This window comes from Limanda limanda, chromosome 8, assembly GCF_963576545.1.
Source record: "Limanda limanda chromosome 8, fLimLim1.1, whole genome shotgun sequence".
Taxonomy (NCBI): domain Eukaryota; kingdom Metazoa; phylum Chordata; class Actinopteri; order Pleuronectiformes; family Pleuronectidae; genus Limanda; species Limanda limanda.
The window spans coordinates 2720633-2743140 of record NC_083643.1 but is presented as its reverse complement, the minus strand read 5'-3'; the positions used below and the strand labels follow the sequence as shown (position 1 = coordinate 2743140).

Here is a 22508-nt window from a genome sequence, read left to right as displayed (position 1 = left end):
TGTGACCTTCTAATTGAGGTGACATTCTTTCTTATCATTCTTTCTTTCCTTCAGTGTGTCATTCAAACTTGAACACAACATTGTAAAATTTTTCAAATCAGTATATTTAAAATGAAATAAAAACTCCATCAGATGTCTGCTGTTAAAACTCATCCCTTTCCTCTGGAGAACAGAAGACGGGTTTTTCCCAGAAGCTCCTGAACGCACCGTGGGTTCTGGGCGGCAGAGTCGGTCTCTTTGAAGTTTCCACGTCGCTGAATCGACTTTGAGGTAAAAAGCATGTTCCACATTTCTCTGTGTATTAATCCTTGGTGTCCCCCTGTCTGTCCCTCGTCCAGCTGCAGGGACACAGCGGGACGCAGGGACAGGTGGAGCGTTTCAAAAGGTGAAGAGGTCAGAAAGGTAGAATCAGGTTCAACATGTCTGCTTCACTGACTCGATACTCAAGTGTATTTCTGCTCCTCAGCTCTGATTCTGGTGGGAACGAGTTATTTAAAAGATTTAATATAAAATGTGAGTGAAGCTAAATCCTGTCCACACATGATTTCACCTGGTGAAGTGGAGACACAGGAACTTCTCTGAATTAAACTTGTTTCCTTTGGATCAGACTTTTCATCTCAGATACAATCAAACAGCAGATCTGTGGAATCATCTGAGACCAGAGGAACAGAGAGTTCAACCTGGAGTTCTTCTGATTCAGCTCTAACATGAGATCACTTCCTCATCACCTGTGTGTGTCTGCTCATGTGTGAGGCTGCTCCATCACAGAGCTCCAGTAGATACAAGTAATCACCAGTATAATACCTGTAAATAACTGTAAATACCTGTAAATACCAGTAGATACAAGTAATCACCAGTAAAATACCTGTAAATAACAGTAAATACCTGTAAATACCAGTAGATACAAGTAATCACCAGTAAAATACCTGTAAATAACTGTGAATACATGTAAATACCAGTCAATAACAGTGAATACCAGTAGATACAAGTAATCACCAGTAAAGTACCTGTAAATACCTGTAAATACCAGTAGATACCTGTAGATACCTTTAAATACCAGTAAAATACCTATAAATAACAGTAAATACCTGTAAAATACCTATAAAAAACAGTAAATACCAGTCAATAACAGTGAATACCAGTAGATACCAGTAGATACAAGTAATCACCAGTAAAGTACCTGTAAATACCTGTTAATACCTGTAAATACCAGTAGATACCTATAAATAACAGTAAATAATACCTGTAAAATACCTATACATAACAGTAAATAAATACCAGTCAATAACAGTGAATACCAGTAGATACAAGTAATCACCAGTAAAGTACCTGTGAATACCTGTAAATACCAGTAGACACCTGTAGGTACCTTTAAATACCAGTAAAATACCTATAAATAACAGTAAATACCTGTAAAATACATATAAATAACAGTAAATACCCGTCAATAGCAGTGAATACCAGTGGATACCTGTAGATACCTTTAAATGCCTGTAAATACAAGTCAGTACCTGTACATACAAGTAGATACCAGTAGATACCTCTACATACCAATACAAAACCAATTTGACTTTTCTTAAATAATAATTTCTGTGATTTTTATTTCACAAATTAAACAATACAGGAACGATTAGCATTTTTGTTCACATTTGACATAAAATGTTTTATTTTCTTCATCAAGTTCTACTATATTAAGTTGTATTTGTGTTTATGGTTAAAAAGTAAAAATATCAACCATGATTAAATGGCTTTGTAGTAAGGATTTGATACCGACATCTTAGGAATCATTAATTATTATAAAAAATAATAAATTAACTATATTGAGTGATTGGCATTATCAGAAATGTTTGACTCCCCATTCACAGTAATCTACTGTAATATTGTGATAATAAACTCAGATTCAGCATGAAGACAAAGTCCCTGGTTTATTTTGGATTTAACTTGTGTTATTGATTTGTGTTCAGTCGTCTCATATTGTGTTGACTTGTCGTTTCTCTTCTGAACAGATGATGTGTGACTTTGAGGACAGTGACTTCTGGGACTCGTGGATCTCACCTGTGAAGAGGAAAAGAAAGAAGAACTCGCAGAAGGACCCGAAATGTGTCAAACTGAAAAACGCCACGGGGAAAACAGACGAGAGCTCCAAGAAGAAGAAGAGGAAGAAGAAGAAGAAGAGGAACTCTGTATTCAAAGAGGCAATGGGGGAGTGGAAGGACAAGAAGAAAGAGAAGAAGAGAAAGAAACAGAACTCGTCCGTGGGGTTGGACGACAGTTTCCTGGTCCCACAGGGTTTCTCTTGTGCAGAACCAGAACATGAGTCAGCACATCGCACCCAGAACCTGACTGAAGACGCCCAAAAGAAAACCAAAAGAAAGAAGAAGAAGGTGGCGTTTGCTTTGTCTCCCGGCCCCATCGCCATCAAACGTCCTAGATGTTCCTCCTCCTCCTCGCCCAAAGAGACCATCGCCCTGCAGACAGGAGACGGGGGGGGCCGACCGCACGACAACGACTCCCAGGTCACCAGCGACGACGTGAACAGCCAGGACCTCTTCATCACGCAGAAGACCTTCAGGACATCTCCCGTGGAATCGTCCAGCGGTGAAGCCTCGGGCAGCGCTCCGGAGAGGAGGCTCCACCCGTCTCCTCGGGGATCGAACACGCGGCCGCACGAGTCTGGTTCTCATCAGCGTCCCAAAGCCACACCAGTAGAAGAAGAAGACAAGGAAGATGAGGAAGAGGAGGAGGAGGATGGGTTGTACCTGACGAAGCAAATATCCAAGAAGGAACCTTCTCAGACGGAGTTGAACACAAACCTCCTCAAGGTGAAGAGCGCGTACAGACCCAGACACGTGAAGAAGATCTGGAATGTGAATCCGTTCCTGGATGATCCATTCCTTCTGAAGCCCAAAACCATGACCCGCTCGTGTCCTTCAGGTCGACCGTCTCCCTCGTGTCCTCTCAACCCCCCCGAGCCGTCCCTGCTTCCCCAGAAATCAAACACCTCCACACAGACGGAAAACTTCTTCACCGCAGAACTTTCCTCCTTCCTCAAGTTCTGCCTGAAGGTGAGGGCCGTTTGTTCTGAGGACCTCCAGCCTCTGGACCTGAGTCTGCCTCAGAGGGCGAGGAACCCACCCGGGTGGGGTCAGGGGTCAGGGGGCGACAGGAGACATGAGGAGGAGAAGACGCCGTCTCCACCAGACCAGATGAGCAGAGACGATCAGGAGGACCTGGCTCCGTCCCGCTCCTCCAGCAGGAAGAAGGAACCTTCAGGTCGCCAGCGCCAGAGGAAAGTCCCAACGCCTCCGAGCCCCGAGTCGGAGTCTCAGCCCAAATCCACCGACACGACCACGTCCAGCGAGGACAACGAAACCGCCTCGGGCCCCGGGAAGCAGGACATGACCCAGGTGAGAGGACACGTCTACACACTGGTTCCTGGATCCTTCAGTCACAGAAAGTCTTTTTCTGGGACGTGCACGATGACACAAAGGTTCTATTCAATATATCAAATCTTAGGGGTTTTTTTTATTTTATTTTTTTTAACAATATATTTATTGAGTTTTATATATAAGAAACATACATTCAAACATTTATAAACATACAAACGTTTATGAACACCCCCAACCCACAATCAAACACTCAGGGTAAAGAAAGAGAGGCAGAAATTAAATAACTTAAATAAGATTAAATAAAATAATTAAAAAAATACATATAAAAAAATATAAGAATAAATGGAAGTAAATAAAGACATAATTATACAAATACAAATAAATTAAATTAAATTCCAATCAATCAAATCAAAAGCCTAGATAAAATAACGTTCTCTTATTCATAAAATTAGGTAGTTACAATTAATATTCATCCTATTAGGTGCTGCTATTTTATTCTGTTTCACTCATTAATTTCCCCTTGGTCGCTTTCCACTTGGTGAAATCCACGAGTCCCAGAAGTCACTGTCCTCAAAGTCACACATCATCTGTTCAGAAGAGAAACGACAAGTCAACACAACATGAGACGACTGAACACAAATCAATAACACAAGTATAATCCAAAATAAACCAGGGACTTTGTCTTCATGCTGATTCTACGTTAATTATCACAATATTACAGTAAATTACTGTTCATGGGGAGTCAAACATTTCTGATAATGATATATCACCCAATATAGTTAATTTATTATTTTTTATAATAATTAATGATTCCTACGATGTCGTTATCAACTCTTTACGACAAAGCCATTTAATCATGGTTGATATTTTTACTTTTTAACCATAAACACAAATACAACTAATTAGGTAGAACTTGATGAAGAAAATAAAACATTTTATGTCAAATGTGAACAAAAATGCTAATCGTTCCTGTATTGTTTAATTTGTGAAATAAAAATCACAGAAATTATATATTTTAAGAAAAGTCAAATTGGTTTTGTATTGGTATGTAGAGGTATCTACTGGTATCTACTTGTATGTACAGGTACTGACTTGTATTTACAGGTATTTAAAGGTATTGCATGAAGATGTCCCATATTTCCTTGAATTTACTGTTTTTCCCTCTGACCACATATGTTAATTTCTCCAAGGCAAGAAGCCATTTCCCTCAGCCACATTGCAGTTGTAGGACTGTCCACACTCTTCCATCTCAAAGCGATCACTCTCCTGGCTTGAAGCTTACACAGGTTAATCAAAGGTGCAAAGTGATAAGGATAGATAGCTAATATACAGAACTTTGCCTCAGGAGGGACCTCTATGGAAGCTATACGCGAGACCAGGTTCAAATCTTAGGTTTCGGTGTAAGTCTCCGTAACGAGTGTTTCCTGTGTGTGACTCCAGGTCCGAGCCGTCCAGATGAGACTCAACGAGTCCTTCTTCTTCAAGGCCAAGGGAGACGGACGCTCCCACAGACCCGAGTCTCCGCTGATGAAACTCGCTCAGGGCAGAGAAGAGAAGCAGGAAAGGTCACTGAGGTCACTGAGGTCACAGAGGTCACGAGGACGGACGGAGATGAAACAGGGGAATTAAATTCAACTTCCTGAAAGTGGCTCCTTCGTTGGTTTTGGAGAGAGAAGTTAACACTCGTTACAGAAGCTGCAGTTTGTGGCTCTTATTGATTTTAATGTATTAAAGAGACATTTGTATTATTTTCTCCGACCATCGAAGTAACAGAACGTCTCTTTATAATTCCATATAAACTAAATTCTCTAAAGTTAAAACGTCTTTTCACTTCATCAGTTTGAGCCACGTGTTCCTAATAAACTGCCAACTGACCAGTAAATTAAAATTAAACATTATTTAGTTTCTGTGTTTGGACGTTGAATTGTCAGGCTCGATGTTTCTATAAAGTTGTTCCAGTGTTTTACTGGTTTGTGTCAGTTCCTTCTTTAAATATCAGTTCCGAAAAACTGCTTCATTAAACTGTCGTTCAGAGATTTGTCTTTTGTTCTGTATGAAAAACCTTTTATCAATTAAAGTGTATTTATTGAACAGGAAGTTGTTTCATGTTTTACTTGTTTTCTTTATTCAGCTCCCAAGCAGCGAATACATCATCTATTCACAAACACAAATAACATTAATCATTTATTTCTGCTTAAACAAAGTTCTGCCACACATGACTCAGCAGTGATTCTGTCCTATAAACAAGCTGATTTCCACCGTTAAGCATGATTTTGTATATATGATTCCTGGTTATTCCATTTCTGCTGTAAATCCAAGGTGGAGGCTAGTTGTGTCTGAAGAGCTTGATGCCGATCCAGCTCCACAGGTGGAAGAAGACGTATATATACTATATATATATCCTATATATATATACTATTATTGTAATTGATAATTCATGGAGATGATTGCTTCTTCAGTTCCCACTTTTTTCCATCAGGTGGCAGTATTGTACTGCTCAGCTCGAGCTAATGTTCTGATCTGACCAGAATATTATTATGATGATGATTATGATTATTATTGTAACCATAATTACCATTATTTATATCTTCTCTTTCGTTCCTTCTTTAAATATCAGTTTCGGAAAACTGCTTCATTAAACTGTAGTTCAGAGATTCGTCTTTTGTTCTGTATGAAAAACCTTTTATCAATTAAAGTGTATTTATTGAACAGGAAGTTGTTTCATGTTTTACTTGTTTTCTTTATTCACCTCCCAAGCAGCGAATACATCATCTATTCACAAACACAATTAACATTAATCATTTATTTCTAATTAAACAAAGTTCTGCAACACATGATCGACCAGTGATTCTGTCCCATAAACAAGCTGATTACCACCGTTAAACATTATTTTGTATATATGATTCCTGGTTATTCCATTTCTGCTGTAAATCCAAGGTGGAGGCTAGTTGTGTCTGAAGAGCTTGATGCCGATCCAGCCCCACAGGTGGAAGAAGACGTAGACGGGGATGGTGACGGGCAGCAGGAGGCTGTAGAAGCACAGGCTGCTGCTGCTGGTGCAGCCCTGAGGGAAGTTCTCGTCCACGGCCGCCGAGTAGAACAACCCGAAGAGGGACACGATGGGGACCAGTCCCACCATCATGGACAGAGAGAACATGCTGGCACACGGGTTGGTTCAGTATCGGTGAGGAGATACACACGCGTTCAGGCAGGAGGCGACAACAGTTACACACGTGACACAAGTGTTCGGGACGACTTCTACTCGGAGGCGTCGGAGTCTTTCTGGATCAGTCGGGCCTCCTGAGGGATCATGTTGGGGATCCCGTCCAGGATCGGGTACGCGATGCCGAGCTCGTCGTTGATCAGCTCGTTGGTCTCAGCCTCGTATCTGGAGACACAAGAGGAGCCTGGTTGTTATTAATAATCCCTGGATGTCCTCAATATGAAGATGTCCTCATAAGATCATAAGTCCTGAAAGAAGAGAAACTGGAAGCTCAAGTCAGCACCTGACTGCTACCCTCCAGGAAGTAGATGTGTCCCATTGTGTTACATCATATCCTGTTCATAGTGACACAACACTGACTTTGTGTTTTGACACCACAGCACTTTGAAAATATAGTTTCAGAGAAAAATATTAATAACAAATATATAAAATAATCTTTACTCATAGTGAACTTTTCAAAACACAGATGTTGTGTGTCTGTGTGTCTCACCTCAGCTGTTTCTTGGACAGGGGGCAGATGTGTCTGTGTGTGTGTCTGTGTGTCTCAAATCAGCTGTTTGTTGGACAGGGGACAGATGTTGTGTGTCTGTGTGTCTCACTTCAGCTGTTTCTTGGACAGGGGACAGATGTTGTGTGTCTTTGTGTGTCTGTGTGTCTCATCTCAGCTGTTTCCTGGACAGGGGACAGATGTTGTGTCTGTGTGTCTCAAATCAGCTGTTTGTTGGACAGGGGACAGATGTTGTGTGTCTGTGTGTCTCACCTCAGCTGTTTCTTGGACAGCGGACAGATGTTGTGTGTTTTTGTGTGTCTGTGTGTCTCACCTCAGCTGTTTCTTGGACAGAGGACAGATGTTGTGTGTCTTTGTGTGTCTGTGTGTCTCACCTCAGCTGTTTCTTGGACAGAGGACAGATGTTGTGTGTCTTTGTGTGTCTGTGTGTCTCACCTCAGCTGTTTCTTGGACAGAGGACAGGTGACGTGTGTCTTTGTGTGTCTGTGTGTCTCACCTCAGCTGTTTCTTGGACAGAGGACAGATGTTGTGTGTCTTTGTGTGTCTGTGTGTCTCACCTCAGCTGTTTCTTGGACAGGGGACAGATGTTGTGTGTCTTTGTGTGTCTCTGTGTGTCTGTGTGTCTCACCTCAGCTGTTTCTTGGACAGAGGATAGGTGTTGTGTGTCTGTGTGAGTCTTGTGTGTCTCACCTCAGCTGTTTCTTGGACAGAGGATAGGTGTTGTGTGTTTGTGTGAGTCTTGTTTGTCTCATCTCAGCTGTTTCTTGGACAGGGGACAGATGTTGTGTGTCTTTGTGTGTCTATGTGTCTCACCTCAGCCGTTTCTTGGACAGAGGATAGGTGTTGTGTGTCTGTGTGTGTCTGTGTGTCTCATCTCAGCTGTTTCTTGGACAGGGGACAGATGTTGTGTGTCTTTGTGTGTCTATGTGTCTCACCTCAGCCGTTTCTTGGACAGGGGACAGATGTTGTGTGTCTGTGTGCGTCTGTGTGTCTCACTTCAGCTGTTTCTTGGACAGGGGACAGATGTTGTGTCAGTGTGTGTGTCTTGTGTATCTCAAATCAGCTGTTTCTTGGACAGGGGACAGGTGTTGTGTGTCTGTGTGTCTCACCTCAGCTGTTTCTTGGACAGGGGACAGATGTTGTGTGTCTTTGTGTGTCTGTGTGAGTCTGTGTGTCTCACCTCAGCTGTTTCTTGGACAGAGGACAGATGTTTGTGTGTCTTTGTGTGTCTTTGTGTCTCACCTCAGCTGTTTCTTGGACAGGGGACAGACGAGGACTTGCAGCAGAGCCTCGTCGATCTTCGGTCCGACTTGTTCCTTCCGGTCCGAGAAGCAGCGGACGAGCAGAGCCGGGGTGTGTGTCCGTGTGTGTGTAGCAGCGGCGCGAGTCACACAGCGACCAACAACAACTGACTGTAACACAACTTTACACAGAACCTGAGGAAACATGACCGGAACCTCTCAGCTGAAGGACAACAGGAAGAGACTCAGCTTGTGTAACCGCACAGAGGGTCCTCTGCTTCCTGTAAACCGGAAACTCCTCCAAAGGTTCCGCTTCGTTCACCTCTTTAGCAACGCTCCTTAAAAATATGAGTTTTCATTCCTTTAATCCAAAATATTATTTAAATATGTAAAAATCTATATATTATAGTTATAAATCATTGTTATTATTGTAATTGTTCGAGACGGACTGTTTTCTTTAGTTTCCACATTTGTCCAGCAGATGGTAGTGTTGTACTGAACTAAACCTCTGTTCAGATCCAAAACAAAACTCCCGTCTCATCTTTGCAACATCATAGGAACCCATGACCACTCCCCCTGTGACGTCACACAGATATAACAACCTTAAAGTTGATATGATCGAACGTGTAACATCAAAGATTGGCGACTTCCTGTTGCGTTTCAATAACATTCCGTCATAACGTCTTCAGTTCCACAAAAAACGGAACTTTTGTTGTACTGTTCCTAGAAAATATATATATATATATTATGAAACAAAAAAGATATACTATATTTAATATATATATATACAATTATAGTAATTGATAATTCATGGAGATGATTGCTTCTTCAGTTCCCACTTTTTTTCCACCAGGTGGCAGTATTGTATAATAATATCTATCGGTCAGGAGGACCCGGCTCCTATCTATCTATCTATCTATCTATCTATCTATCTATCTATCTATCTATCTATCTATCTATCTATCTATCTATCTATCTATCTATCTATCTATCTATCTATCTATCTATCTATCCATCCATCCATCCATCCATCCATCCATCCATCCATCCATCCATCCATCCATCCATCCATCCATCCATCCATCCATCCATCAATCTATCCATCTATCTATCTATCTATCTATCTATCTATCTATCTATCTATCTATCTATCTATCTATCTATCTATCTATCTATCTATCTATCTATCTATCTATCTATCTATCTATCTATATATCTAAATTGTTATTATGCTTTTGAGAAAAGATCAATTTAAATTTAATTGATTTTTCATTTATATATGTATATTTGTCTTTGTTTCCAATATGTCATAACCTTGAAAGGTGGAAGAGGTTTCGATGTATGTTTATATATCAAATATTTCAAGCAATTCTGCAGCTTTATGATAAATAACAGGAGACTAATAGTGCACGGCTCTATTCTTTGTTTGGACTGGAACCTCATTAAAAAGCCTGGGAGGAGAAATACACGTTTTATATCATTTGAACAACATCTAAAAAGTTTGTTCAAAGCCGAAAAAGGGCGTAAAACTAAAAGGGTTGTGGAGAAATAATGAAATAAAACATGAATTATAATCCAGTGTGTATCTGAGACTAATCAAGTGTGTGTTATGTTTCGCTTTGATAAATGTGAACCGTGTTTCCTCCGTTCCCTCCGTGAACCTCGACTCCATCAACATCAACATGTACAGAAGAGGAACAGGCCTCCAGTTGTTCTCCTCTTCCATATAATAATAATAATAATAATAATAATAATAATAATAAACTGGATTTCTATAGCGTCTTTCAAAACCAGGGTTACAAGGTGCGTCACAAAATAAAACAAACATGTTAAGTTAGGAAACCACTGAAAAGCCAGATCAGACTCAGCAGCAGATAAAAGAACAACTATAACATATTATAAGAACAACATTTAAAACAAATAAATTAAATAATAACTATGAAAAATAAAACCAAATCTATACAAGTGAGTTTTTAATCACTTTATAAACTGAAGCAGTGATTCTGCTGATCTGATCAACTGAGCAAAGTCATCATCCACAGTTATAGAACTAGAAAAGACAGAATGTGCAGCTTCATGACCAGTGGTTTCTAGATTAGCGTCCGTGTTGAACCTCTTTATTAGATCACATCTCTACTTTCAGTCCAGAGGAGTTTGAGAAGCTCTGCTGTGATTTTCCATGATGAGCTCAGCTTCTGTTGGAGGTTTGAAATCCTCATCGTCTTCTGAGAGAAGAGAATCCTCCACGACAGCTCAGTCGTCCTGGAGATAAGCTCCAAGGCCTCTTCTCTCTGAGCAGCCTTCACCTTCAGTCTCTGTCCTCTGAGCACACGTCCGTCCGGAAATTGGATTTTTCATCTCAGGACAAAACCTTTTTGACGTTTTACAAACCTGGACGGTTCTTTTAGAAAACTGTGAGATGATTTGTCTGCGTGAGTTCGACAGCTCTGACCGTCTGAACCAGTCTGAGCACATTGGTTTCCACAGCTTCCACCTCAGAGGGATTATATCGTATTCCACTTAGCAGCTGCTTGTTCAACCTCTTCAGTTTTCTATTATTCCTTTTAAAGCTAGAATATGAGGGCGGCCGACAGCTCACCTGGCTGAGTGAGATCCGCATGTCCTCCTGTAGCGCCCTGACCCGACCCTGACCCCGACCTGGCCCTGACCCGGTCCTGACCCGGCCCTGACCCGGCCCTGATCCGGCCCTGACCCGGCCCTGACCCCGACCTGGTCCTGACCCGGTCCTGACCCGGTCCTGACCTGGTCCTGATCCGGCCCTGACCCGGTCCTGATCCTGCTCTGACCCGGTCCTGATCAGGTCCTGACCCGGTCCTGATCCTGCTCTGACCCGGTCCTGATCCGGTCCTGACCCGGCCTTCACCCGGCCCTGACCCGGCCTTCACCCGGGCCTGACCCCGTATTGACCCGGTCCTGACCCGGCCTTCACCCGGGCCTGACCTGGTCCTGATCCGGCCTTGACCCGGCTCTGACCCTGCCCTGACCCGGTCCTGACCCAGTCCTGAACCGGCTCTGACCCGGCCCTGACCCCGGTCCTGAACCGGCCCTGACTCGGCCTCTGACCCGCTTCTGATGAAAAAAAAGTTATTAACCATATTGACATGTTCCTGGTCCTCAACCTCAGGAATGATTAACCAGCTGAGATCAGAAGTCTTACATTTCTTATATTTCATTTTCTTTAACTTTGACTTTTATTTCATCTTATTATTGATTTGTTGTAAATCTGACTGGTTTTCAAGGGGAAACTGTTGATGCAGGTATTTGAGAATCAAAGACAATAAAACATCACATCATGTAACATCCAACACTATTATGTTCAATTTTCACAGAATGAAACCATCACACGTACAGAATGATTTGTTTAAAGTGAAGAAAACTACTGGAGGTACAAGTAGTGAAGTTCTGAGTCTCTGTTTGAACATGATTTCCCTGCAGATTACATCGATATAATATTTAATACTAGCAGAGCTTTCCAGCGTCCATACGGCTGAAGATATTGCTCTGAGACTTTTCTTGGCACCGACCTACTTGTTTTAAAAATGTTTCTCGCTCCGATGCTTCCTGCTGCTCGAGGACAAGACCTGCAAATTAAAGAGGAAACTAAAGTCGACAGCTTTAAACTAAAAGAGAACAAATTAAATCCAGGCACAAACAATCTGCTTTTTATTATCATAGATATAGAACAACGCTAAACACTGAGAAATGTTCCTGGCTGTTTGATTTATATCAGAGGAACATCTGGACGTGTTCGACCAGTCGGCGTCCAGATGTTCAGAGCGAATGAAGCGCTCCTCTTGAAGAGTCGATGAAGTTTCACAGTGAATCTGTAGGAAAAGTGTCAGTGTTGAGGGTTTTAATGAAGACGTGAGTTGAGGCTGATTCCTCAGAGCAGCGTGCACAGCTGGCTCCTCCATGTTAGTGGATGAGACACGGATCAAAGTACATGTCATGTTTAATCAAAGATGGTTTAGTTCTGATGATCATCTCCACTAAACCACCACCACAACTCAAACTGTGGCTCTAAATCACGTCAGTGCAAGATGGCAGCCTCCGGATTTTGGCTTCATTCCTGCAGAGTCGGAGGAAACAACTCTGCAGCTGATGACCTAAGACTTTCCAATCGGGACGCCACCTATATTTGTATATTTGCGTCTAACCCTATCTGTGTTAACCAGTGATGCTGCTTTAAAATGTGCAGCAGACCTCAATGTGCTCAGACTGCGTGTCCCAGTTTCAGAGATGGTTCATGAAATCTATTTTCCATCCGTGATATAAGATCCTGAGAGATGAACAACTCACAGCAGCTTCTTCTCATGGCTCCGTGTAAACTGCAGCTCCCGACAAGTGGGAGGAGAAGCTGGGACGTGGTTTCCTCCGACTCACTCCTCATCAAACCCGCTCCTCACACTCATACCTGACAGAGTCTTCATCGGTCCCACACCTCTGCTGACCTTCTGCCTCCCGGGCGATGCTCCCTCCAGCGCCTCAGGCTGTGGTTTTTCAGGTTTGCTCCTTCGGGCTCGTGTCCAGGTGACGTCTTCATGCCGGAGTCGAAGAGAAGTGACAGACTCGACAGAGCTTTCACAGCCGGGTCGGTGATGCTCCTGTTGTTTCTCCCACTTCGTTTCTCCCCCCCCCCCTCAGGCATCTGTCACGGTGAGCGGGGGGGGGGATCCGGTGTGTTTCATGCCGGTGGAGTGAATCTGTCGAGTCCACGCAGCTTCATGCAGACTTCCACCAACAGCAGAACTTTTCCACTCAGCTGTCTCGTTACCACAGACCCACACACACACTCTACTGGGATGTCAAATGATTTCCTCACTTCCTCTGTATTAACAAAGTAGGAGCTGGTATTTTAACTCATTAAATTAACAGGAATAAACTCCAGACTACGTTCTACACTGCTGGTCCTGTTTTAGTTTGGAAACGTTTCAGTCTGGACGAGCAGAAACAATCGATGTTTGGAAATGTGTCAGGCCTGGACTGGAATGAGGACTCAGAAGCAGAGAATATCACGTACCAGCACACTTTATTGAATTCAGAACCTCAATGCAGAGTGACAAACAAGAAGGCTATGAAAATCTCACTAACTATATCTATATTATAAATAATACCTGGCAAGAAATAACTGGGGGAAAAGAACTTCCTTATAAATACAAAACACACTAGAAAAAGGTTTTAAACATAAATCCCTCCCGAAGGACAAACAAATGGCAAGAGCAAGAAATCAAAAGCGCTCCCGAAGGAGGAAAACCAAACTACTAATAAATGGGGCAAAAGAAAAGGCTCACCTAAACAGGAGGCTCAACAAACTAACTAAAACTCTCTAAACATAAATCGCTCCAAAAGGGAGGAAGAAAAACAGATTAAAAACAACACAAAACAAAACTAAACTGGAAAACTTTAACAAACGAAAAATCACTCTCAAGGAGGAAACAGAAAACAACTTACGTGGCGTAGCAAGAAACTCTTTGGCAAAAACGACAATGACTGTGGGTAAGGCTTAGGTGCACGAACAAGAACGAAACACTTCGGCACAAGACAAAGGGGAGACGCAGACTATAAGCACATGAGGGTGAAGGGAACAGGTGGAAACAATCAGAGACAATCAGACCGGTGACACATGAGGAAGGGCAAGTGACCTGAAACGAGAGGAGAGTTAGGATTTCAAAATAAAACAGGAAGTTACGAGACAAAAACCCCAAGACAAGACAAACCTCACCGCGGTGTGACAAAATTATGACACCGAAGGAAACCACCATCATCAGCCTCAGTTACCAGAGAGGAACTCAACATGGAGGATCAATGACAACTCTCTGCTAACAGCTGTTGTGGAGTTAAAGTCTGTATTTTATATTATTGATGTCATATTAGAAATGATAGTTTGTTGATTTTTAACTTCCCTCCATTCGGCCTGAAGAACTGGAAATGAGAATCTTTGGGTGAAAGTGAAGAACACATGAGAATTCACTGTTGATTCCCTGCTGATTCCGGTCTCATCCAATTAGAAAAAGGAGATTAGGCCTTTTTATTCCCCCTCTTCCCAGTCAGGAGCCTTTTCATTTCCATGCTGGAATATTGCTGATGTTGCATTTGCGGCTGAATCTGATAATCACCTCCCCCGGGACTTCCTTCTCCTCCTTTCCTCTCGTCTCCCATTCACCCACAATCCTCCTCTCTCTCGCCCTTTCCTCCCTCTTTCCTCCTGTTTCTACCTCTCCTCTCTTTCCTCCTTCGCTGCCAAAGAAATAGATAAAAAAAACGAAAAGCTGAGCTCTCATTAATGCAGCTGATTGATGGACAGGCACCGATCCAATGAAGCGTTGCCCTTCAATTAGGCCTCCGCGGTCACCTGGCAACAGTGTTAACGACGTGTACCCTTCAATTAAGCCCCGGTGGTTACTCAGCAGCAGCGTGAGCCAATGAGGTGTGAGCGAAGGTTGACACTTCGTCGTTACTGCTGCCTTCAAGGCCTCGCCGCTGTTTAGAGCTGCAGATGTGTGTGTCTGTGTGTGTGTGTGTGTGTGTGTGTGTGTGTGTGTGTGTGTGTGTGTGTGTGTGTGTGTGTGAGGTTTTACAATGACTCCGACGTTACGAGCAGCTCGGAGACTTGTTTACGAGCTGTTCTCGATAACTCACCCCAACAATATCCTGCAGGTGCAGCGGTTCAGCCTTTTATGATGAGCTCATGCGTACGAGAGCTTCACTGCTGCAAGAGACAAAGAGTCGAAGCTGTTTGATGCTCACGCCGCCGTCGGGAGGATGGATCTGAGAATCTGTGAAGATGCAGCCTCGCTATCGCAGTTTTTCTCCATTGCTTTGGCTCATTTCACGAAACAGAAATGACATTCTCAAAACAACACGTGCAAACCTCCAAACCACTGGGCACGTGTTCACAACAGATTGGAATATCTCATTCCTTTAATCAAATTGCAATTTTATTAGCACAGCCTTGCACATGACAAGCACAAATTTCAAATGATTTAGCACACCTTTGCAAACGGTTAGGTACAATTGCCTTCAGTTAGCCCAATAACCAATTGAATATTCACTCACACTACTCAGCTCCTCCGCTCCCTTCACTGGCTACCAGTGGCTGCCCGCATCCGGTTCAAAACACTAGTACTCGCATACCATGCTGTGAACAGATCAGGTCCAGTTTACCTCCAGGACATGGTCAAACACTACACACCAGCACGTTCACTCCGCTCTGCTTCAGCTAAACGACTCGTTGCTCCTTCACTGCGAGCTAAACACTCATCAAAATCACGACTGTTTGCTGTCCTAGCTCCTAAATGGTGGAATGAGCTCCCACTAGACATCAGGACATCTGAAAGTTTACACATCTTCTGCCGAAAACTAAAAACACACCTCTTCCGACTGTACCTTGAATAAAAAAAACAAAAAAAACAAAAAAAAAAACTAACCACTTTTGAAACTAACACTTTGGTAGCACTAAAATGGCACTTACTTATAGCACTTTGTAGTTTTGCTTTATCTCGAAGAAATTGTACTGTCTTGATTCTTGTTGTTCTTGGTTTGTACCCTCAGGGTTGAATGCACTTATTGTAAGTTGCTTTGGATAAAAGCGTCAGCTAAATGGAATGTAATGTAATGTAATGAATATATCTTGCTGGTCTAAATTGAATGTTGCTTCTCAGTCAAGTGGTTGTTCTCTGCAGAACATGTTGGCATCATTTCATTGTTTACATCATCACCTGCACAATAGTTCACTCCACTGTCAAAATCTTTCAGGCACATAATACCATGAAAAACATCATGGTATATACTGTAATATGGATCTCTTGGATCATCGGCTTAATTTTCAGGTGCAACTAGAACTTTACTAATCAAGGGGGAGTTTCACACATCCGATCACCAATCACACAGTAAGTTTAGTTAGCTGACAGGTGCTATCCAGGAGCATAAATGCTTCATTTCAATACAATTTATGAACATGGAAGCACCTGGCCAGGGACACGACGAAGGGCAACTGCCTGCTTGAGGAAGAGGAGGAAGAAGAAGAGGAAGAGGAGCAAGGGTGCGTGGTGGTGATGTCACAGCAGAGCAGTGTCAGGGATAAATACATTTTAATGTTCCTGTCTGCCGAAATTGTTGTTCTGCTGCTGCTCTGCTTTGTGCATTTTAAAAATTTGATTTAACTGTATTGTTGACTGTTGTACGGCGACCTTGAGTATCCTGAAAGGCGCCCTATAAATAAAATGTATTATTATTATTATTATTATGAGCAGGAGAGTGAGGATGAAAACTAGTGAAACTCCAGCTTTGCTTTACTTTCTTACTGTATGTGTTGTTAGTGTAGGCTATACATAATTTGAGTTTTGATGTGCTTATTGTTCGACAGTATATTGTGCTGTACACATTTTCTGTTACTGTAACCACGATGTATGGCAATTACTGTAACCATTTCCATGGCTGTATGAGTGCAATAAAGTATTTTATGTGAAACCTTGAATTCATCTTTTTTTCTGTTTGATAAACATAGTATTTTGGAAAGACAACATCTACTGAAACCATCCAGTGTCAAAGGACTGAGCCAAGATAGAGAAATGTGTAAGAAATGTGCACATGAGGGATATTTCTATGGTCCACTGCCATACTGATAAAACATCTAAACATTTTGACCTGTACTGTTTAAACAATGCCAAAGGGACTTTTCATTTTGCGGGCACTGACTATTTGTATGAGAAAAGGATTTAGTGACGCACACACATTTATAATTTGTAGATTAAGCATTAGGAGAGGAAAAGGTTATTATAAAATCATTTGTACCAAGGCCTTATATCAAGCTAAAACTGTCTCTAGCTTTATTTGGTTAAGAGTTCAATCAGACACAGACTATAGTTAAAAATCTGAAATCCCAACAGGAGTGGCAGGATAATGACACAGTGAAGGAGTGAATCAGAGAAGGAGAGTTTCCAGCTATGCAGTGGGCTAATGAGAGAGAGAGAGAGAAGGAGTCTGGAGGTGAGAGTTCTCCTCCGAGGTCGTGAGGCTGTACATTGCTCTGGAGTCTCTCCCCCCAGAGGTTCATCCATCTAATGATTCCACAAATCTGTCTCTGTCTGTCTGTCTGTGACTCGTTGAGGTCCCAGAGAAGAGCAGCGTCCAGTTTGGTCACATGACAGGTTCCCTAGTGATGAACTCTCAGATGGACGAGAGCAGAACACGTCCTCTAGTGTCAATAATATGTCATGTTATAATAAATTCAATTAAACATTAACATGTGTTCGTCAAGTCATATTGATAATCGGATTATTGTTATTTCACCAAACTGCCAAAGATATTCAATATTCATAGAATCACTTTCCTCTTTAGTCATTTTCTTACAAAATAAACGTTGCTTATGTTGCTTTATATTGAGCTGAATTACTGAGCAGTGATTTAAAAAAGCTCTGAAACAAACAAAGACGGAGACAGAAACAAACAGAAACAGTCACACAGAGGAAAGTTTCTTCCTTGATGGGTTTTTATTGTCCGTACTTATAAATATCCAGTTTAAATACACTCATAAAATATTTCAGACATTTTCATGACTCTGTATATGAACAGCTTCCCAACAATTGAGATACTTTTAAAATGTCAGGATCTAGAAACCTGAGCCACAGGAGGAACAGAGGAGCAACAGAAGGTTGGATGCTACACAGTAGCCGAAAGAAGACACACGTTCAAATCCCTGCTTCATCAATCGCTGTGGCTCCGCCCCCTCCGTCTGGGTACGTGTGAAAAACATTACAGTCAGATTAATAATGAATAGATTCATCCTGCTCTGAATTATTGATGGAGATTGTTGACGGGGGTTTGAATAAGCGGGAAATTGATTTCACAGCAGATCTGTTGAATAAACTTAGATCTGCAAATGTGGAGCAAATAATAATTCAGCTGTCGAATCGGCAGAATTTAAATTCACATCCAAACACGTTCAGGTACAAACTTCAGTTACTGGATATTTGTGCCTCGTGAAATCGTTTGTGTGATAAGAATGTTTGAACCTTGAAAATCCACAGATATTTTTTACAAGGATTTCTCAAACTAAATACATTTGTAAAACCAATAACTGTCCCATTATATGTTCAGTGTTAAGGGAAATATTAAATTCTGTAAGTCTGACGCACTTACATGTCTGTTATTGAGTGATCTCATGTATTCCTGTGATAAGTTATTAAGGGATGAACTTAATGAGGACAAGAGATCAAGTTACACTGATTGATCAACATCCTGTCGTTTCACTGCATGGACACAAAACATCCCAAAATAAATCCAATTTAAAACAAGATAAATATAAGAAAATAAAATGCTGAAGGGGAACATGCTTAAAAATAAAAAAAAGTATAAATAATGTAAATATAAATAAACTTAAACACAACTCAGATAGGTTTGATAACAATGTTTTTAAATATATGAATCCACCGATATATTATTATTGTAAATACTCAACTCCTTAATATCGGTATTAGCGATTCCAAGGTCCAGATCGGTCCGGTTCTTATTCTCTGTTAATGTGGATGTTTGAATTATTACCATGATTCACTGTAGATTTGATATTCACCCAGAAATTCCACTTCATCACCTGCTGACTATTATTTGTAATCATTTAAATTACTACCTGGTGAATATCCACGATTCAGAGAAATGAAATAGGGCTCACACACACACACACAACCACAACCAAACAGACACACACATTTTAAAGTAACACACTCCTCCACTGCCAGATACCGTCCATCTGTCACGATGATATAACGTCCATCTGCTCAATCAATTCCTTTTATGCTTCTCATCACATCATTCTGCAGATTCATGCAGCACAGCTCACTGGTGACGTGCTGCGTTTCCCAGAATCCTTTTTAAAGGCCGGCACAGAAGAGGCTCCACTGTGTCACAGCTGTGTGGGCGGAGCCTGCGACCACCGAATAAGATACAAGTCTTTCAGGGAACTGTGAACCATCAGGCCGAACCTGCACTTCCTCCTGGAGTGAGACGGCTTCTGGGAAATCTGATCTCAAACTGGTTCTGTCCTCAACATCGAATTGATTCTGAACATTTGGAGTCTGGAGGGAAGCTTTGAAAACGATGAGCAAAGCAGCAGCAGATTGATTGTAATGCTTCAAGGATCATTTGATTTATTTAGTAAGTGTTTCTGTCAGCTGTGATACGAGTGGAGCTCGGCTGTAAAACCCAAGTAAACAAAGATTAAGACGATCTGATGCTTTTTCCTGTAAATAAACTGAATCTATGTTGACACAGAGTTTCTCATTAAGATTCATTGTTTCCTTGAGGTTTGTGAAAAGTGATGAAATTCTTTTCCTTCATCATAAAACATTTGCAAAGGAGGTTTTTATAATTCCATAGAGAGGAGTTTACATTTTAGGATTGTACACGAACAACATGAATTGAAACAGAACTCGTTGAAAATGAGTTTGGTAAAATACACACAAAAGTTCTATAAATACACAGAAAGTTTGGATTGGGACTGGTTCATAATCTTTCATTGAAGCGTACGATATATATAACTTTGGCCACAAGGGGTCTCTCAGTCAAAACAATTAACAGACATCGTAAAGCAGCGATGGATTATGGGAGTTGTTGTTTTCGGGACCATTGCCGATGAAAATCGACCTGACGAAGAGGTCACGTGTTCAAGATTTATTCACGTAACGTAGCAAACGGCGACAGATAAATGTGATAAATCATGAGTTATCATCGCAAACAGCTAACTGGCTAACAGGCTAACAGGCTAGCTGGCTAACTGGCTAACAGTTAGTTTCTCCTTTGTCAAACTTCCACAACAGAGACACAAGTAAAGAGGTTAAAACACAATTAAAGACCAAACGTCCTGTTAGCTTGAGTAAAACTGGGGATTTCTCTGGGTTTGAACGTTGTCGGATACATTTTGGATGATGTAAGAACCCAAATCAACAAAATATATAACATCCGTCTATTTGTTTTTAGACGTTTAAATTAAAATCTGTTACATGATATCTTTGGGAGTTTGAACTCTAAAATTCTAATAATCCTGGTTCCAGCTCCACATCACGTTCACTCTGCTGCTCAGGTGCGATTAGGATTCATCATCATTATTGCTGCTGCCTCAGCCACCGTCGTGTGAGGTGCTGGTGATGAACGAGCGAACAGGAAGTCCACGGCCTCCTGCTCCGTCTCTGAACCCACAGACGTGTCAGCCTCAGAGGGAAATCCTCCGTCCTGAGGAGAATCCACCTCATCCGTCCAGAGGGAAATCCACCTCCTCCGTCCTGAGGAGAATCCACCTCCTCCTCTGACCTGAGGAGAATCCACCTTCTCCGTCCAGAGGAGAATCCACCTCCACCTCCTCCTCCTCCTCCTCGACTCGTCTGTGACTGAAAACCCGTCGCAGAGTTTGGATCGTACTGTTGTTCGATTTATCTTAATCTCTCAGGTCACTCAGGTCGGACCAGAACTCCACGAGGATCCATATCAGATCTGGGTCAGTTAGTTGGGTCAATTTTTGGTTTGAAGCCGTTGAGTTCTCCTCTTGAACGTCCATCACATGTGAGGCGTCCCCTGCCTGGCGTCCCTCTGCGCTCACCGCGGCAGGACGGTCAGTATGTTGGTGATGGTCCATTTCTGAGCGCCACAGTCCTGGATGGCGAGCTGGAAGCCGAACTCCGCCTGTTTGTTCTCCACCAGCTCCAGGCAGCGCTGGGACTCGGCGTTCTGGATGGAGCCGCCCTGAAGGACAAGAGGGAATAATGAGAGACACAATGAGGGACATGAACGCCTCAAGACTCATTTATGAAGCTGATAGCTAAAGTGAGACGACCTCCTCTTAACATGTCTGATTGTTTTCATCAAGATCCGTGAATTAATCCCTGAATAGTATTAAAGAACGTGATTCCTGGATCCACACAAAATATTAAATCGGTTCCTCCCTGGGTCATTTCTCCCCCCCACACACAAATCTTCATGGAGATGTGTTGATTAGTTTTTTCATAATCCTGCTAAGAAACAAACAAACAAACACATGCAGATGAAGACATCACCTCCTGGTGGACGTTATCACAAAGAAACCGTTTCATTTGAATCCTTTTCCACTGTTATCGATTTTTTTCCTGCTTGCAATTCAATGTTTGATGTTTATTATTCACCGGATGTTCCACTTGTTGTTGATACTGCAGATACTCTGTGTGCGTGTGTGTGTGTGTGTGTGTGTGTGTGTGTGTGTGTGTGTGTGTGTGTGTGTGTATGTGTGTGCGTGTGTGTATGTCTCAGGCTGACACCTAAACTAGGTCCTTAGTAATATTGAAGGAGCAGTAATATGTATTAATGAGTCTGAGCCCTGAAGACCAGGTGACTGAGGCAGTTTGTGTCAAACTGGTGGTGAAGCTGCTTTATTCTAAAATCAATAGGCTTTACTTGTCCCACAATAACACACACACACACACACACACACACACACACACACACACACACACACACACACACACACACACACACACACGCCACCAGGGGGCGATCATGATGCTTTGGCCTACAACTCTATAACCAAACGGACCATTCTCCTCTGATGTTTGACGTGAAATTAACTTAAGCTCCTGCACGAGTGTCAGTAAGTGTTCCTAATAAACTGAGTGTGTACAACTACACACACACTAACAGAGAGTGTGTGTGTGTGTAGAGAATTTGTCACATATTGGATTTGCTGCAGTTAACCTCTATTGACATTGAACCCGGACCAATCAGTGAAATGCAGAGAAAGGAGCTGAGTTATATCTGATTTATAAAGATCAACACGATTCAGTTCCACCTTGTCTACAGATACCAGGTCTTTATATATATATATATACATACATAAATATATATATGGGTCTTTATAAAGCACCTTCATGTGAGGCAGATACAATGTGATGATTCTCAAAATCCAATCAGCAACTAAATGATCGTTCAGAGACGAAGGAAACAACCTCGTAAAGAGAATAAATCATTTTCTAATTAATGTTCCAAGGATTAAAATGAACTGTTTATTGTCCCTGGATATCGACTGAGTTTTGCTCTGCTACTTTTTTCATGATGATTACAGTTGTTTGCAACATTTGTATTTTTGTCAGAATTTAATTATAGTGACA

General features: G+C 41.9%; 3 protein-coding genes across 4 annotated transcripts in view; all 3 read right to left on the bottom strand.

The window, feature by feature from the left end:
* Window positions 1-5393: 5393 nt before the first annotated feature.
* On the bottom strand, window positions 5394-7696 carry LOC133008895 (phosphatidylinositol N-acetylglucosaminyltransferase subunit Y-like). 2 transcript variants are annotated; one of them, XM_061076264.1, is made up of 2 exons: window positions 7678-7696; window positions 5394-6777 (listed from the first exon to the last, which is right to left on the bottom strand). In XM_061076264.1, exon 2 carries the CDS (start codon window positions 6544-6546, stop codon window positions 6334-6336), a length of 213 nt encoding a protein of 70 aa, XP_060932247.1. In that variant the 5' UTR covers window positions 6547-6777; window positions 7678-7696; the 3' UTR covers window positions 5394-6333. The 2 variants fall into 2 exon arrangements, with proteins under 2 accessions (XP_060932247.1, XP_060932246.1); XM_061076263.1 differs by lacking the exon at window positions 7678-7696 and adding an exon at window positions 7103-7130.
* On the bottom strand, window positions 6648-8568 carry LOC133009019 (protein preY, mitochondrial-like). Its single transcript, XM_061076421.1, has 2 exons — window positions 8363-8568; window positions 6648-6777 (listed from the first exon to the last, which is right to left on the bottom strand). The coding sequence occupies exons 1-2, from the start codon at window positions 8566-8568 to the stop codon at window positions 6648-6650; spliced, it is 336 nt and encodes a 111-aa protein (XP_060932404.1).
* A 12399-nt stretch (window positions 8569-20967) lies between these two features.
* LOC133008880 (polypeptide N-acetylgalactosaminyltransferase 18-like) overlaps window positions 20968-22508 on the bottom strand; it is a 103308-nt gene continuing 101767 nt past the window's right edge. The window contains exon 11 of the mRNA XM_061076248.1: window positions 20968-21114. Within this exon, the coding sequence (XP_060932231.1) occupies window positions 20968-21114 (147 nt within the window). The remainder of the gene's footprint in view (window positions 21115-22508) is intronic.